Source organism: Boleophthalmus pectinirostris, unplaced genomic scaffold (assembly GCF_026225935.1).
Source record: "Boleophthalmus pectinirostris isolate CB_2022bp ecotype Guang Dong unplaced genomic scaffold, ASM2622593v1 HiC_scaffold_11, whole genome shotgun sequence".
NCBI classification, from domain to species: Eukaryota; Metazoa; Chordata; class Actinopteri; order Gobiiformes; family Gobiidae; genus Boleophthalmus; species Boleophthalmus pectinirostris.
In genome coordinates this window covers 14956081-14973287 of record NW_026570994.1, presented here as the reverse complement: position 1 = coordinate 14973287, position 17207 = coordinate 14956081, and the positions used below count along the sequence as shown (strand labels likewise).

General features: G+C 36.6%; 2 protein-coding genes across 3 annotated transcripts; both read right to left on the bottom strand.

Moving 5' to 3' along the window:
* Positions 1–1380: 1380 nt before the first annotated feature.
* LOC129412371 (uncharacterized) lies at positions 1381–5762 on the bottom strand. Of its 2 annotated transcripts, none has more exons than XM_055166026.1 (6): positions 5655–5762; positions 4221–4258; positions 3896–4084; positions 2980–3097; positions 2135–2314; positions 1381–1547 (listed from the first exon to the last, which is right to left on the bottom strand). In XM_055166026.1, exons 1-6 carry the CDS (start codon positions 5676–5678, stop codon positions 1455–1457), a joined length of 642 nt encoding a protein of 213 aa, XP_055022001.1. In that variant the 5' UTR covers positions 5679–5762; the 3' UTR covers positions 1381–1454. The 2 variants fall into 2 exon arrangements, with proteins under 2 accessions (XP_055022001.1, XP_055021995.1); XM_055166020.1 differs by having other exon boundaries at positions 3896–4103; positions 4222–4258.
* A 1704-nt stretch (positions 5763–7466) lies between these two features.
* Positions 7467–17086, bottom strand: sctr (secretin receptor). Its single transcript, XM_020917176.2, has 13 exons — positions 16896–17086; positions 16730–16817; positions 16048–16143; positions 14614–14720; positions 13624–13736; positions 12551–12683; positions 11084–11237; positions 10530–10590; positions 10384–10453; positions 10208–10299; positions 8806–8944; positions 8683–8724; positions 7467–7643 (listed from the first exon to the last, which is right to left on the bottom strand). The coding sequence occupies exons 1-13, from the start codon at positions 17025–17027 to the stop codon at positions 7467–7469; spliced, it is 1404 nt and encodes a 467-aa protein (XP_020772835.1). The 5' UTR covers positions 17028–17086.
* Between the last annotated feature and the right edge of the window lie 121 nt (positions 17087–17207).

Here is a 17207-nt window from a genome sequence, read left to right as displayed (position 1 = left end):
GCGCCCCCTGTTGGGAATTCGCTGAAAATAGCTTTCCATACACATACATAACTGAAAGAGATTTGTGGGATTATTGAGTTTTAATCTGATGGCAGTTTTTAGTTTTCAAATCATGTGCGTTGAGGTCCCGTCTGACGCCACACGCCCTAAAACTTGATTTGCAAGATGAGTGAGACAAGTGTACACTAGGGATGTAACAATAAACTAAATATCGTGATATCATATCGTCAAAGTTCTCACAATAATATCATGGACCATCACAATATATATCGAATTACAAGTCTCTTTGCTTAAATTAAGAGTTGGTGCAGCATAACAGAGGGAACTACATAGACCATGATTCTTTGCTCCATTTCAGTGCAGACTACAAGAAGAAATAACAGTTCTAAACAATTTTAAGTCTTAGTTCTTTGGATTAAGTCTTGTCAAGGCATTTTAAGAGGAAAAAGTAGCATATTAACAGTTTTGTCAGCCTCCAAAAAATATCGCAATAAATATCGTACCGTGAGATGCATATCGTGAAAATATCTTACCGAGAGATTTGGATATTGTTACATCCCTAATCGTGAGCCTCCCCACCATATCGCGAGCTTTCCCACGATATCGCAGTAAATACCGTACCGTGAGGTTCATACCGTGACAATATCGTATCGTGAGACTTGGATATCGTTAGACCCCTAGTGCACGCTGAGAAGAACAGAGTCTGAACTGTAGCTAAGCACGTGTGGTTCTGCTGAAATCATGACTGTAAGTATTTCCATCTTTTATAACAGCAAAAATGTGTATAGAAAGTTATTATTAATAGACAAAATATTACGTAATACTATCTGTTTTTATCTATTCATACAGGAAGCCTTTTTGAAAGCAACAGAGGAGACTAAAGTAAGAAAACAGGAAATGTCTTCTCTATACGGTCTATATTGGTGAGTTTTATTCTATTTACTTCAATGTAAACAAATGGCAGTAGTATAGGAGAGACTGGAGGTGTGACCATGAGCAAAAAATGAAGCAGGACTAATTGGGATTCATTCTCAAAATTCTGTCCAGTTCATCTACTGTTTGGGTAAAAAAAAAAATAAAAATTTAAATTTAGGACCATTTTCATAATAATTAACCATTTAAAACTACTGGTACATATTTATTTGTTCTAAAAATGCTGCCTATAAAAGGAATCTGAAGCCCATGTACAGTGTATAGATAATATAATATAGTAGATTATATAAAAGTATGTTAAAATCTCTGTCTTTAAGTGAAAAGAGGTGGTTGACAAAAAATCAAGAATTCATTGTCATTTCAAGGATTTAATAAGATGACTTTTTGAAAATTGCAGTTTTTGCAGTACTAATATTCATTCAGATAGTTATATTTACTAAAAGAGAAACTCCAGCTTTTTTTAATAAATTTTTCTTGTCCAACTAACTAACTAAATCTACACTACGTAACTTTCTGATGGTCTACTCTGGAGGGGGGTCGGTGATGCACTCAGAGACGCAGTACAACAGTCTCCTCCACAGTGACCGTGACTTCCTCCGGGCCTCCAGTTTTTCCTGTCGATAAATAAATAAATAAATAAATGAAGCATGGGTGCACTGGAAACTCAACGATTGCTTTTAAGTGGTTCCAAATATTGTCATTCATGCTTTTGTCGTAGGTCATTGTACATTAAGTTATATAAAAGAGCATGATACGTAACTTTTTATGAATTGTTTTGCTTGTTATGTTACTGCTTTGTCTGAAAAGTTCCACAGCACGGCATTAAACCCGGCTTGTTCATCTAAATTTATCTCGTTAAACGATATTTTGATACCTCCACATATATGATTTGTAGCTTGGGCAGTACTGTGGAACATTCTGGGCAAAGAAATAACATCTCCGCGGAGACGAGCACGTGGCGAACGCTCCACCAGAAATGTGACATAGTGCGGCTTTAAATACGCAGGAAAGGAATGAATTTAGGAATTAAATTATTGCAGTACTCACATTCCCATTAGGTTAAAAAGTAATCTACAGTATATTCTGATTGTTTGGTCAAATCTGTTAGTCGCTATGGCAACGGTCTTAATTTTGGATCATTCTGGAACCTGTGGATAACAAAACAAAAACAAAAAACACAGGATTTTAACTGCACACTCACCGCCACAGTGAGGAACGCGATGGCCTCCTGGACTCGCTGATCGTTCGGAGGGAGAGGAGGATCCAAAGCGGCGGCGGCGGCGGCGGCATCTGGCTCGTCCTTCGCTCCGTCCTCTTGAATCGACGGGAGAGAGGTTCCCACAGTTGTCGTGTTGGGTTTTTCTTGCATCAGGTCCCTCTCCTGAAAGTGCAAATCACAGGTTAGACGACACATTTTAACAGAATACAAGCAGCACAAGCAATCCGTATTTCAGTCGTTTTCCTTAATGCAATATTTGGTGTATAAATGTCACTTATTGATTTTACTGAACAAAAAACAGGATTACAGATTAAAAATAACACTACAATCATAAATTATTATTCGTTAGTTCGATAGTTTTAGGGGGGCAACATAGTCTCCTCTATTAATGGAAAACACTGTAACATTTAATTATATTTCAAATGTAACTAAAAATCTTATCTAGTTTTTCATAGTTTGACCATTTTGGTGAGATTTATAGCCATAGCCATAGCAACCATGCCGTAAACCATACCCAAAGCTTGTCTAATTTACTCAATAGTTATGACTTCACCTCTAAAAATTCACAACAACACTTTTATTTGAGAGCTTAAGGTTTAAATTGTCAGAAAAATGCATAAATTGTTCTAAAATTTTGGACACAGATACAGGGATTGCTTTTTACTGCTAGTACTACTTCGCTACTTCCTGTGATTTTCAACTAGTCTGATCAAAAATCTCTTCACAAACTGACTTTATCTGATAAAACTATGATAAATATTCACCATACAGGTATTATCCCAATTATTTAAAAAACAAACAAACATGAAAACCTGTCTAATACGTACTTTGAAGGACTCCAGAGTGAGGTTGTCTAGATCTGAAGACAGTTTCATATCAGGCTCCTGTGCACCATGTGGCTCAGTCCAGGTCGAAGTGGATAAGCGTCTATCAGAAACCACTGTCCTAAAATGCATTAAAATTAGTTGTGGGGTTGTGTTTTGTTTCATTCACACACGTTTGAGTTATCTTTTATTATCAGTCTGTCTACATCTCCAAAGCTCAAAATGCTCTGTTTCACTTTGAGTGTTTTCAGTTTGAGAGAAGAACTCAGCCTAAATATGCAGGGTTTGTGTGTTAAACGTGTGAATGCAGTTTTCTCAATTTAGCTAAAATTTGAGTGTGTTCGAGATTTACAGTTCTAGAAATACGGATAAATAAAGGCGATAATGTCATGAAAGCAACTTTGACTTATGCCTGTCACGATAATTACTGTATGGACTTACTGTTTAATATATCGACTCTGGATCAGTAGATTTTGGGGCTCAGTATTTTCTTTGTGGAATTTTTGTTGTCATAAAAACAGATTTGAGCTGTAGAGAGTCGCATAAGTCACTTCTACGGCCTCCCTGAGCTGCAAAAGCTGCACTAGCGCTGGTTAATGATTGTCTGCTGGTGCTGGGGTTTAAGGGAGTGACCATTCAGATCAGAGAGCGGCATTTTATGTGTAAACCAACACATTATAACGTAAACAACTTGTAATTAAATGAAATCAGCAATACCAGTTAGGGCTATATTTGATTTGAACATGCTTACGTTGTGTCATGTTTATGTAATTCACAGTTTTACGTACAGTTCCTTTACAAATGACACGTTCTATTTCCATGTTTGTTTTCAGATATTGCGCTGAAAACTTTGGAATTTTGAAAGCTCTTTTTGACACAACTGAACGTCAAGTAAGCACCAGCAAGTTAGTCGACTTACTCAGCGTGGGGGACATCTGCATCGGTCTCCTGGTTGTTTTCAAGGCACTTGCAGGAGGAGTCGGTGCTGTCTTTGTCGCTGTCCTGGTGCGGGATCATGTTTAGTGTTAGATCCTCGTCGTCTGAGGTCTCTTCCTGTGTGGGGCTCTGCGGTGGGCTTGTCTCAGTACAGTGAAAAAATGAGTAGAATCTATTCATTTGCAAAATTTTGTCATGATTTGAGTTAGTAGAAAAGACAGGGAAAAGGAAAAAGTTTAGAACTCAAGGATGAATACAACACTGAATAAACTACACACTATTTTATCTAGTTTTAAATATCCACTCACTGATTCTTGTCTCCAGCAGAGCTCTCATCACTTGATTTCTACTCACAAACACAATACCAAAATGTTAATAAAAAGTACATATGACAAGTTTTCGCCTCACTGTGATCTCATATAAAAAATTATTTCTCTATCAATAATATTTTTTAATCTGGTGAAGGAAAGTCTTATCTTGTTACTGTCTTTTAACAGACAAAACCTCTTATATTAAGATCTCGTGGTCTTTGTTTCTCTACAGTAAACAGTTGCTTATTCATGGAGACTTGGGCTCAGACAATTTGAAGACAACAAACAAGAATTTTCAGGATGTGGTGCTACATTCATGTCATTTAAAAAAACATGACAATATCAAGTAATCCAAAGTAATCAGATTACGTTACTCACTTTAAGTAATTTAATGGATTACGTTACAAACTACATTTTGGGGTGTGTAATCTGTAATCTGTAGGGGATTACATTTTAAAAGTAACCTTCCCAACACTGATTATGGCCACGTTCATATCATCACAACTAACGAGAGCAGAGTAAAATTCCGCCGCTGCTGAGAAAATAATCCCTCAACGTGCAACGATTCATGCGATACCAGATTAGTTTTATTTCTAAAATGATTCTATTGACACAGACATTCACATTGACAGTCTGGTGTAATAATAGATTTGCCTCGGGTGCACTGTGGAGTGGGTAAGACTGTTTTTAGTGTCAGGCTACCAGTGACCATTGACATGCACTAGCCTAGCACCAACGACCTCTGCAAATACAAGGACTGGAGGGAATATTTCAAAAAAGTGCGTCCACATGTCTACAGGAAATAAGACCCTTTGTCCAAAATGTTGAACTGTCCCTTTAATACCATACTGTGAAAGATTCCGGACAAAGCATTAACATCTCCATGGAGAAAAGCGTCTGAACGAAAACAATGCACCTTGAACACTTTATTATTATGTTTATTTACACATTTCATTTTATTAGATTTTTCTCACTCTAAAAATGTTATTGCCTTTAATGTTCCACACAGTATGGTATAAACAATTTGTATTTATTCAATTACAGCCGTTTGTATTGCCGAAAATACTTGCTTTGATGGAGTCCCTCGCTTGTCTCCATGGAGATTACAAAGTTTGAGGCCATTTTGTTTAACATTCCTGATAATACAACAACATCTCCATGGAGAACAGACGTTTTTGGATGCTTCACTTAAAAACTTACACAGCTAATGAACCGTTCACCAGAATACAATTACATAGAGCACAAAATAGTACAGGATACTCATTAATTTACGCAAAAATATAAGTCTGAATTTAAAAAAAGCTACTGATAACCTGCTGAAACTGTTTCCTTTCCTCTCCTCATTCTGTCCTGCACATGTCTCCTTTTTCAGTAATCTACAGATAAAACTAGATCATGAAATGAGAGTTTTAACAGTAATTATTGACTCACAGCTGATGCAGATTCGGCCTCCATCTTTTCCGTCTGTCGCTCGATAATCTTCTGCACCCAAAACGATCCGACGAGCGCCAACCTTAGATTTCAACTGAATTGTGTTTGTTTATTTTCAGAGTACTTGTTTGAATCGTAACGCCGAGCTCTGAGCAACGTTTATTTTCAAAACTCTTGAAAAAACAACATTATTTATACGTTAATCACTATGACAGTAACGGTTCTAATAAATATTTGGCTTTAAATTGTTAATCACTATGGCAACGGTCCTAATTTCTCATAATTCTCATAAGATTACTATTACTATTAGACGTAGACAAACTGTATTGATCCACTAGGGACTCGGACACAGATGAAAATAATAAGAAAGAGCTAAAAAAAAAAAACATGCTTATCACTTTTGATTTATAAAACAATTAAAGAAGCAAAAATAAATAAATATAATTACACTGTACATAAACAAATATATTATGTGCAGTGTAACTTAACCTTGCATCACCTGCTTGTCCCCAGCAGATAGAAAATTTTAATGCCATACTGTGGAAATTTCTCAGCTAAGCAATAACATCTCCATGGAAACAAGCAAGCCGTCGCCTCTCGACTAGAAAATATACGTAATGCACCGTGAACCGAGGAGCTTTGTGGCAAAAGAGAAATGGAACGTACGGAAAGCAAAGAAAGACAGAAGGGTTTTGCTGTCTTTTTAAAAATAAAATTATTGCTGTATTTTGTCAACACTGGACCATATTTTTTCACATTTTCAACATAACAGGACTCTGAAGAAGAAACTGAAGCCAAGTATATAAAAGTGGTGGAATCACTGAAGGAAAAACATGGAATTTAAACATTTTTATTATGAAATACGTGATGAGCAATAGATATAACACAACGTAGTTTCAATAATAACATGACAAACGAAATGTACACACAATACAGACATTTAAATTAACGCTTATTTAATATCTCATGACTTCTGAAGAGTACAGGTCCCGTGTCCTACCTGTTAACTATGGCAATTATTTTCGTATTGATGCTTTGTAGTGACATCGCGCTCAGTGTGTACTACATGTATGTCTACTGGTGGAATTTTCAACAATTACCATGGTGACACAAGACACACATTAGCAATATCTGCCAAAATTTGAGCAAACTGAAAAGAAAAGATACAAAATGATCAAGGTCCTGTTTAGGAGTTTGAGTTTCAACAAAAAGGTGAGAGTGACAAACTGAGACAGCGATTTTATGTGTAAAAGATTTGTTTAACTGCACAAATCATCTCAATTGTTCTAACCAATTCCGCTTTTTCTGGTCAGATTGTGTTCAAATAAAGCTCGGATTAAAGTCTACTTGAGTAACAGAGCTTCAGACAGAGCAGTGCTTTCAGTTAGCTTCACACCCCCAGGGAATATTGATGACACTGCAAATTATACAGCTAAAATGGTTGTATAAAATAAAAAGCTGCATTGCATATTTGGCTGCATTCACACTTATTTATTTTCATCTGTAGTTCTTGGGCAAAGTGACACGCAGGTTAACAGTGTGTGGTATTTCTCTTTGGTTCTGGTTTGGTCACGTTGTAGTCCTGGTTTAGTCCTGGTCTAGTCTTAGGTTCGGTTTAAGTCCTAGTTTAATGTTGTGGGCCTAAGTGTGAATGCAACCTTAAACGCCAGAACTGAATTCATACCATACAAAACACAACTCCAGGTCTGTTTTTGAGAAGATAACAGCATTATAACATGGCTTAAATCTCACAAAGTCCATTTTGTGTAATATAGAACCTTTAAGCTGTTATTACTGCAATATCTAAATGATTTACATGTACGCAGTGTCTGTGTGCTTTCCGGGCGAGGATGGGGAGCAGGGCAGCATGGAGACCTGTGTGAGGGGGGACCCGCTCTGGCTGATGGAGCCCCGGTACTGCCTGGGTCTGCTGGGGAGAAGTCTGGTCATCCTCCATCTCTTCCACCTCCTCTGGATCTCGTGCTGGACCTGAGTCAGAGGCAGAGCGTGTGTTCGTTTGAAGCTTTAAAGATGCACTATGTAACTTTTCTAATGAGTGACCTGCCACCAGCTTGTCTCCATGGTGATGTTATAGCAGTGCCTGAAATGTCCCACAGTACAGAGTCCTTCATGGGTCCATTTACAATTTCCAATTACAGCACTGCACCTGCCCATTAACCCGAGATTATATCAAAGTTAAACCCGCACCCACCTGGACCCCTTAACATTCCACCCGTTACCCGCCTGTGCCTGTGATAAATCCACACAGATTAAAAGCATTCTAACTGAAGCATCCATCAGAATATGAACTGAAAAGTTACGACTTCAAGAATTACAATCACAGAATTAAATAAAATGGTTACGCTTTCTTCAGTGCAAATACGAATTCACAGACACGACTCGACTCTCATCACTTCATAGGCATTATTTACTGAGCAGAAGAAACAATGACACGGACTGAACCAGGACTAACCCAGGACTAACTAGGACTAACCTAGGACTGATTCCAGGACTGAACAAAGAGGACTAAACCGGGACTGAACTAGGACTAAAACTGGACTAAACCACAACTAAACCAGGACTTCCAGAACATTAAAACTCACCCGTTTCAGCAACTATTTGCCCACTCCCGCAGGTACCTGACCCGGTGCAGGACTCTGCCACAGTATAATTTAAAATGATCTCTCTTACTTTTACCAAACTGGAGGTGTTTTTATTGCTCAAAATGACGCTAATATCTGACCTATAACTTGGCTGTCAACTTCTTTCCACAGAGATGGATAAGTTTATTGCAATACTGTGGAACATTCTGGCAAAACAATAACATGTCCATGGAAACAAGCAGGTGGAAAGGTTTAAACTCGAACTCAACTAACATAATTATTAGCAATTGATCAGATAAGATTAAAATAGTGAGTTCTATGGTTAAAAATCTTAAATATTTAGGTAATTTGTTCTTATGGAGACTATGTAGAACTTTATGTCAGATTTTATATTATATTACATGAGAGCAACTTTAACTGTTTACCTCTCCATTCAGAAAGCAGTAGAGGACAGCCACCACGAAACCCTGCCCAAAACAAGTGAGTAAAATCAATTAATGCTTTAAAATCCAGTACTTTGTTATTGTTTTACAGGTCTATTGGTTTACCTGTGTGGAGGACAGGGCCAGCTCTGCAAAAGTCCATATTCTGAACATTAAACTGCTGACAGAGACCGGTAAGAAGGCAAAGATTATGTACTGCAGACCAAACAACGCCACGAGGAAGAAAGTGGACTTGATCAGCCTCCTAGAAAATAATAGAAACAAAAAATTATGAACTGCAGTTATTAATATTATTGCGATATTTTAATATACTTTTTGACTCAATAATTTCAGCTATAATAAAACAAAAACTACAAACGCTGACCATGTGTTAGTACTAGTAAAAGCAGTAGTAAAAACAGAATAGCATTTTTACACAGCTCTATAGTGACCTCTAGTGTTGTTTTGGGAGGGAGAATTGATCCAAACAGAAAGTAATAGTACAAAGTAGAGTTGTTGTCAAGACAACATTAATCGAGACCGAGACCTGTCCAAGACCACAGACTCCCGAGACCGAGACAAGGTTAAGACTTTTAAAGGTCGAGACCATGATAAGATCACAGCCCATCGAGACCAAAACGAGACCATCTTTGTCATTATCTACATTTATTTGTATTTTACAGTTATTTTTGCACATATATATCGGTGTTTTTATAAATCTATCTCCATTTTATCTGATTAATGCTCATTTAAGCTTAAAATGAGCCAAGCAAACTGCACTACATTGAAACACTCTGTGCCCCTTTTTTGGGCCCTCACCCACAGTTTAAGAACCCCTTCTTTAAGAGAACTTCCACTGGCACTTTACAGAAAACTACTTCAAAGTGAATAAAGTAGGTAGGATTTTTTTTTGTCCGTGGACTGTAGACAAGTGCACAGGCTGCAGTGAGAAATCCCGCAAGCTCCCTCACACCGGTACAAGTTTATTGCCGACAGCAGCCGTAATAAAATATGAAAAAATAAAAAACAGACCCTAAAAAATGGTCTTGAGGCTGGTCTCAAATACACTAGTACAAAGTAAAAGAAGTAGCAAAAAAAAAAATAAAAAATTGCATTGCTTTTTAAAATAATGATAAACAATACAAAAATCGTTTAGTTTTGTAATTTGACCGCAAAGGCGCATTGTGTAACTTGTCTGGTGGAGGGTCCATCACCTGCTTCTCTCCAAAAAGAATGTGACACAGTATAGCCATGACTTTAGGAATCTCCATGGAGACTTGCAAACAAAATCACAGGTTAGATCTGTGGAGAGGCGACCCCACTCTAAGTAAGAATTAACATTTTAAAGATATTTTTTATAGCTGTAAATAACACCTGTAATTGAGTAAATGCGAGACAGATTAGTTTAATGCCATACTGTGGATAATTTAACCAAAGCATTAACATCTCCATGGAGGCAAACAGGTTGAAAAGTTACACAATACGCCTTTAAGCAAACCCTTCTATAAACTTAGTTAGTGTTTCTTACTTGTACTGTTTGAGCTCGTTGCGTTGGGCGTCGGGCATTCTGAGTTTACTCACAATGATCCGCAAAATCCCCAGGAAAAATATGACATTCATCTGGAACAAAAATAAAAATAATACTTATATTTTTTAAAATTTTACTGTCAATTAAAATAAGCAAGAAAGAAGACAAATACTTACTGTTATGGTCAGGAGCACTGGGACTCTCAGGATCCACCAAATCCACTCGTGTCTTCTGGTTTCCCAACACCTTTTGAATTCAATCATATTCAGAATTAAAACCTACTAAAATAAACTAAAATAAAAACCAAAATCTCTATATTTACCCTTCGTCTTCGTACAAATATTTAGCGATTCCCCAGCACACAATGGTAAGAAGTGGGACTCCTGCAAATGAAAAGAGACGGGCTGTAAGTACATCCTGCAGGTAAATAGGCTCTATGAAACTTTCTGGTTGAGGGTTCGTCGACTTTTCTCGTTTCCATGGAGATGTTATTGCTTGTGATCCACAGTGAGGCATTAAACATGTTTATCTCCATGCCAACAAGCAGATTACCCAGGTTTTTCACTCACAGTAATAAGGTTTTTCAGGGTTTTTCAATTTGAGCAGATGCAATTATCAAAATTCAAAGACTGCTATTATTTAGGTAAAAGGTGCTTGATGACATGTTTAAAATGAGCTCTCTGGATCTTATCGCAATTGGAATACTTTTATGAACATTTCCATTGAGTTGTAAAATTTTCAACCTCTGTACTGACAAGCAGGCCGAGGACCCACCAGAAAAGTTACATAGTGCTCCTTTTATACAGCCAATATATGACCTTCTTTTTACATTATTAACACAGTTTGAGTTGTTTGTTTTATGTTCCTAGGTCTTACCCCAGCTCAGGATGATGTACCAGGTGAGATACTTCTTGAGGGAGAAGAAGGAGCGAGTGATCAGAGTGAAGAGGTAGTGCCCCTCGGACAGGAGCCAGCTGTAGTTCGCCAGAATCGAGTAGTTTGAAAACATCAGGACCACTTTACACGCCACCTACAACAGCCAGGACAGTTAGTATCAGAGTGTTTATTTATTACACTATTTTCTAATGTTATAATGTTGTATCCTCATCGCAAACAGACCTGGAGTTGTGTTTTGTTTCATTCACACGTGCTTAACACACAAACCCTGGATATTTAGGCTGATTTCTTTTATTAAATAAAATAAAAACTCCACTCTGTTCCGCCTTGTGTTGGCATGTGGTAATACAGGAAGTGCTTCACTATGGGGATGTAACGATCCAAATCTCACAGTACGATATTTTGTGGAGGCTAACAGAATCGTGAATATGCTACGTAATCCAAAAGAACTAAGATTTAAAAGTGCTTAGAACTGTTATTTCTTTATGTAGTTTGCACCAAAACGGAGCAAAGGATCATGGTCGATGTAGTTCCTTTTGTTTTTTAAGCTACTGCTGCACCGTAACAATGAATTTAAGCAAAGAAACTTGTGATTCGATATATTGTGATGGCCCACGATATTATTGAGAGAGTTTTGATGATACAATATCACAGTATTTTGGTTATTGTTACATCCTTAGTCTTTACGAGAATTATTTGGATAATTTCAGACCTTGAATTGCCAATCTCTTCTGAACTAAAGGTTAAAAAGGAGATGTTAACTAAAAAACTACTTCTTATAACATCACAAAAAGAAGAGATGTAGACAGACTAATAATAAAGGTTTATTAAAATGTGAATGAAACAAAACACAAGTCTGGGTTTGTTTTTGAGGAGGTAATAGGATTATAACACGGCTAAAAGCTCACAAAAGTCAGTTTGCGTAATATAGGAGCTTTAAGTGTCTTCTACAGTTGGGTACATGTTGTGATGCAGAGAAATAATTTGTTAAAATATGAGAAGGTGGAAGTATAATGTATATTATTTTAGCATGCAACTCTTCAGTGACCTCTAGTGGTTAACTGTGGAATATTTTAGAATTGGGTTAGAATTTGTCAGTCTGTCCCATAAACATTCAACTAATTATAGGTCTATGGGTTATACATATACAAGTACTGCTAAGAAATTACAAAAATACTATGATCTATTTTAGAAACCTAGTACTACAAATTTTTCCACAAAATGTTTATATTTTAAGATTTTTTTTAGCCTACACTAACCTGACACATATCTAAGCATATTGTATTTGACATAAGTGAGATTGTAAGTCATTTGTATTATATTTTTGGGCTATTCTGGGCAATTTTTTTGGCATAAGCTCTCTAAACTATCACTTATCTCTATGCATCTGCAGTGTAAACATTTCCCAGCATAGTTGAGATAAATAAAATGTTGATATGTTGATACCGGGTAGTAGTCACAGTGGTACAGCTCCTCATTCGTGAAGAGCATTGAGTCTCTGATGAAGATGAAGATGGCCCTCAGGATGAAGGACAAGAAGAGCTGGATGTGGATGTAGTTCCTGGTACAGTGAAGCTTTCTATAAATAAAATACAAAAACAAACATACATCTTTAGATAATAATGCAGCCTGTTATGTTATTGTATTAAGGCTAAATACTGTAACTGTCTATTTTAAAAGGGATTAACATTTTTTGTAATAAAGTTGCACTCAAACAAACAAAAAATCTTTAACTACAGAACTCCTTTAACATTTTTTGGTGGATTTTTGCTACCTCCTTAACTTCGGATCTTACTAGTCCTGGAATGTTCCACAGTATGACATTAAATTTATAACCCATACTTTTTATATAACTATATTACATATATGTTTTTACTGCTCAAATGTACCTTCAAAAATATTGTTGTCTCCATCAATGCCATACCGTGGAACATTCCGGGCAAAGCAATAACATCTCCATGGAGACAAGCAGGTGGCAGACGTTCCACCAGAAAGGTAACATAGTGCATCTTTATAACATTAACTTGAACTTTTTCAGTTCTTTTGTTTCGGGTTTAACTTTGCTTCTTTCAAATGGACCATCAGATTTATTTAAAGATGCACTATGTAACTTTTTGGTTTGGGGTCCGTCACCTGTTTGTTTCTATGGAGATGTCATTGCTCTGTCTGGAATGTTCCACAGTATGACATTAAACAGCTCTACTTTACATTTATTCAATTAGAGGTGGTTTTATAGCTCAAAAATACCTAGAAAAACAAGTATTCTGACTGTGAGTGGGGTCCCCTCTCCACAGATCTGACCTGTAACTTGTTCTGGTTTGGTCTCAAGGAAGATAGAAAGGTTTAATGCCATACTGTGAAACATTCAAAGCAATAACATCTCTTTTTAACATCACTGTTAACATAAATAGTGCCTTGATATTATTGCGATATATTGAGTATCATTGAAACTTAATACACTGGTTAACATAATATGCATTTAAAATCTAAAATTGCAGTTCATATTTGCGATTTCCCACCTGAACAGACAGAAGATGGTGATGGCGATGGTGAGGGAGATGAGAGACAGAGCGTATCCCACTGTGTACATGGTCTTCACATAGGAGAAGTACATGTGGGTCTCTGATGCCTGCTGAAAACACAACAGCAGCTAAACATATCGTATTTATATCGTATTGTATACACTGTAAGTAACTTGTATTATAGTTTCCTAGTCCTCTAAATTGCAGTAATTAGCCTGTAAATTATATTTGTATGATTATATTTCTGTAGTCATTAGGACGTTCACTGTATGAAAGCTGGAACTAGATATTTTGAGGTTCTGTATTTATCGTGTGTACAATTTCTTAGTAAAAGTGACGAGATTTGGTTTATTTTTGTTGTAATACGATAAGAGCTGAGCTGTAAAAGGTTGAATAAGTGACTTTTATGGCTAATTATTAGTTCGTTCTGCTGTTTATTTGTTGCAGCTCATGGCTTTTAATGAGGCTGTCTATTTAAGAATGTTTTGCTTGGATTAACTTGCTTCATTGTTTTTGTGTCAGTGCCATAAAGTAGTTTCAATATTATCATTTATATTATCGTATTAGTGTATATCAGGCTTCAGAATTTGTTATTGTGACAGGCCAATCAGTCATATTGTGTTTTCATATGTCAAAAATTTTAAATCTACAAATGTTGAACCTGATCAAAGTCCATTTCTGTATTTACACAACCACATAAAATTGGGTATAAACATTCTGGTATTCTGGTTACATGGAGATTTCATTACTATAATTCAATTTAATCATTTATTTTGTATGAATAGGCCAACATAGTGAGGTCATGACTTAAAATCATCTTATTATCATAGCAAAAGTGGAAGAAGAAATCTAAAAACATGTATTTATTTATATATTTTTAGAGGGAAGATGTTTCGCCAGTACATCACTCTGAAAAGTAAATAAAATAAAAAACTGAGGGATTACACAAACATCTTCTCATTATGTTAAATGCGTACACTCACTCACCTCTCCCAAAAAGGCCAGTGTTTTGTTAAAGTTGTATCCACACGCTTCCTCATGTGGGACGAGCAGGTCTGTCCAGCCCTGAGCCGTGCAGTTTCGCTCCACTTTGCCTGCGCACAAACATAAACAGAAAACAATAAAACACGTAGCTTTAAACTTGATACAATGTCAGAGAAATAAAATATGATACAGATACTTTTGGGGGTGTAAAGATAAGCAGAAGAAGTTTTGGAAATTGATAAAGAAATAGCAGTAAATATCTTGTTGTTGGTTATAAGGTTCAAGTATTCTACCAGTGAGAAAGTACTTCAGATTAATCCCAAATGTGCAGAAATCACCAGTTTTCATCTTTTTGATTTGAGTTATTATTATTATTATTTATTTAAGCTGCAGTAAGTAACTTTTTAGCCATAAAAAAGTAGAATATAAGCTTTTGTTTCTTTTTATTTCAGTGAAAATCAGAAAAACATGCGTCTTTACTCTGAGTGGGCTTGCATCTCCATAAACCTGACTCATTTTTGGCCTGGAGAAGTGCCTGTTCCATGGAAATATTGTTCCTTTGGCGATAATATTCCTCAATATGGCATAAAACAAATCTATCTCAATGGGGAATGTTCAGAAGTATGGTTTTAACTTTGTATTTCCACAGAATCATGCACTGGTTGACTTTCAACCTCCAGAAAGTTACACACCATCTCTTAATTTTTAGACACAATTTTGCCTATTTTCAAAGCAACTATTTATTTGGGTTTCATGTTGAGGACTTTTCCCCATTCAAAAGACAGACAACTAGATCCTAAAGGAAATTCACAGTTCAAAACATAGAAACAAACATAGCAACATAGAAAAAATACTTAAAATGAGAAGTCCATCCAGCTAGTTCATCACCTACATGAATGTGTTCTTTTGTTTTAAATTGTTTATCACATTTATTTGAGTTAGGGGGAACAACTCAGCAAACATAGCAACACAGAAAAGATATTTCAAATGAGAAGTCTCACCTCGTGCATTCATCAGCTAGAGGGATGCGTTCTTTTGTTTTAAATAGTTTATCACTATGACAACAGCCCTAATTTTCCACCATTTCGAAGCCTACACGCACGAAACATTTATTTGAGTTAGGGGGTAAAGAAAAAGTTGTGAATTACTGCTGTAAAACGCTTAAACTCCCACATACAACATCAACGTATGAGGTTTTCACTGTTGCAAAACCCCGTCCGTCATTAACCCCATTATAAATCAATCTGGCACATAGACTTTAGTGTGTTTCCCGGCATCTGTGTATCCAGGCATTACAGATTACATAAGTGAATCAGGAGAGGAAGAGGTCTCTCACAGTCTGCCCTCAAAACAAATTAGTCAGATCTGATTCGAGATAATGATTAACCCATGCAACTTCCAACTTCGTGTGAATAATGGAACGCAGGTGAGTCTTACCATCGGAGTTGAAGAAGTCCGGGCACGGCTGGGAGACTGTTTGCCCAGGAACAGAGGGAGGCCAGCAGTTCAGGTGGTCCCACAACGCAGAACAGTCTAAAGAAGTTCAAATAAACAAATACATGTAAATAATATGTACTGTTTAAAGATGCATGGTGTAAGTTTTCTGGTGGAGGGTCCATGGAAATGTTATTGCTTTTCTGGATTGTTAAACCTTTCTAACTTCATGGAGACCAAACCAGACCAAGTTACAGGTCAGATCTGGGAGAGGCAACCCCGCTCACAGTCAGAATGCCAGTTTTTTTAGGTATTTTTGAGCTATAAAACCACCTGTAATTGAATAAACGTGAGGTAATCTGTGGAACATTCCAGCCAGAGCAATGACATCTCCATAGAAACAGCCAAGTGATGGACCCTCCACTAGAAAAATTACACAGTGCCCCTTTAAGTCCATTTATAATCAACTCCGAAACAGTGGCTTAGTTATAATGTTATGCTAATAACATAGTTTGGTTTGTTGAATGCAGTTTCGCATATCAACCACTAGATGCCACTATAGCACTGCATTAAAAACAGTTGTGAGACTGCAAAGACAGGCGAGTAATTTCACGTAAACGTTTAAAATATTGTGGTTAAATTAGATGTATATGTTGGAAATATAAAGTTAAATAATAAAACGTACTTGTAGCCAAATCTGGCTTGAGTAAGTGACACTTTTCTTCCTCTTTGATTAGACTGACATGGGGTTGGCAACCTGTTGAACCTATTGTCTGGAGAAAATAAAAAGTAGATACAAACATATAATTTAAGTTATAGCAAATTTACTTTAAAAGAAGAAAAATACTAACCTGTGGTACTAGCAACACTCCAATAAGTCCGACTCTTATCATTTTGGTTTCACTGATTTCTTGATTCTTACAGACAGACTTGTGGATCCAGTTGTCATGAGTTATTCCGATGTAAAGCAGGCATTTTGTCATCAAATCTTCAAACTTTTTCGGTTTTCAGTCGGGAAGACCCATATGAACAGGCGCCTTCAACGCACTTGAATACTTTGTAAAGCGAGCGTAGAAAGTATCGATCTGAATTTCACAGTAAAACAATGTGTTGTACTTTGTCAAAATTATAACATCAAACTTATAAGCGTATTTATTTCAGTT

Bases quoted from the DNA above. Each gene is read 5' to 3' on its own strand.
- LOC129412371 (XM_055166020.1), bottom strand. From the start codon at position 5,678: ATGGAGGCCGAATCTGCATCAGCT. The intron at 4,259-5,654 runs GTGAGTCAATAA...GTTTGTGAGTAG, and splicing joins AGGCCGAATCTGCATCAGCT to AAATCAAGTGATGAGAGCTC. The intron at 4,104-4,221 runs AGTGAGTGGATA...CAAATCATGACA, and splicing joins CTCTGCTGGAGACAAGAATC to AAATTTTGCAAATGAATAGA.
- sctr (XM_020917176.2), bottom strand. From the start codon at position 17,027: ATGACAAAATGCCTGCTTTACATCGGAATAACTCATGACAACTGGATC. The intron at 11,238-12,550 runs GTATCAACATAT...TGGCTGTTGTAG, and splicing joins ACCACTGTGACTACTACCCG to GTGGCGTGTAAAGTGGTCCT. The intron at 10,300-10,383 runs GTAAGTATTTGT...TTTTTGTTCCAG, and splicing joins CAGTGCTCCTGACCATAACA to ATGAATGTCATATTTTTCCT.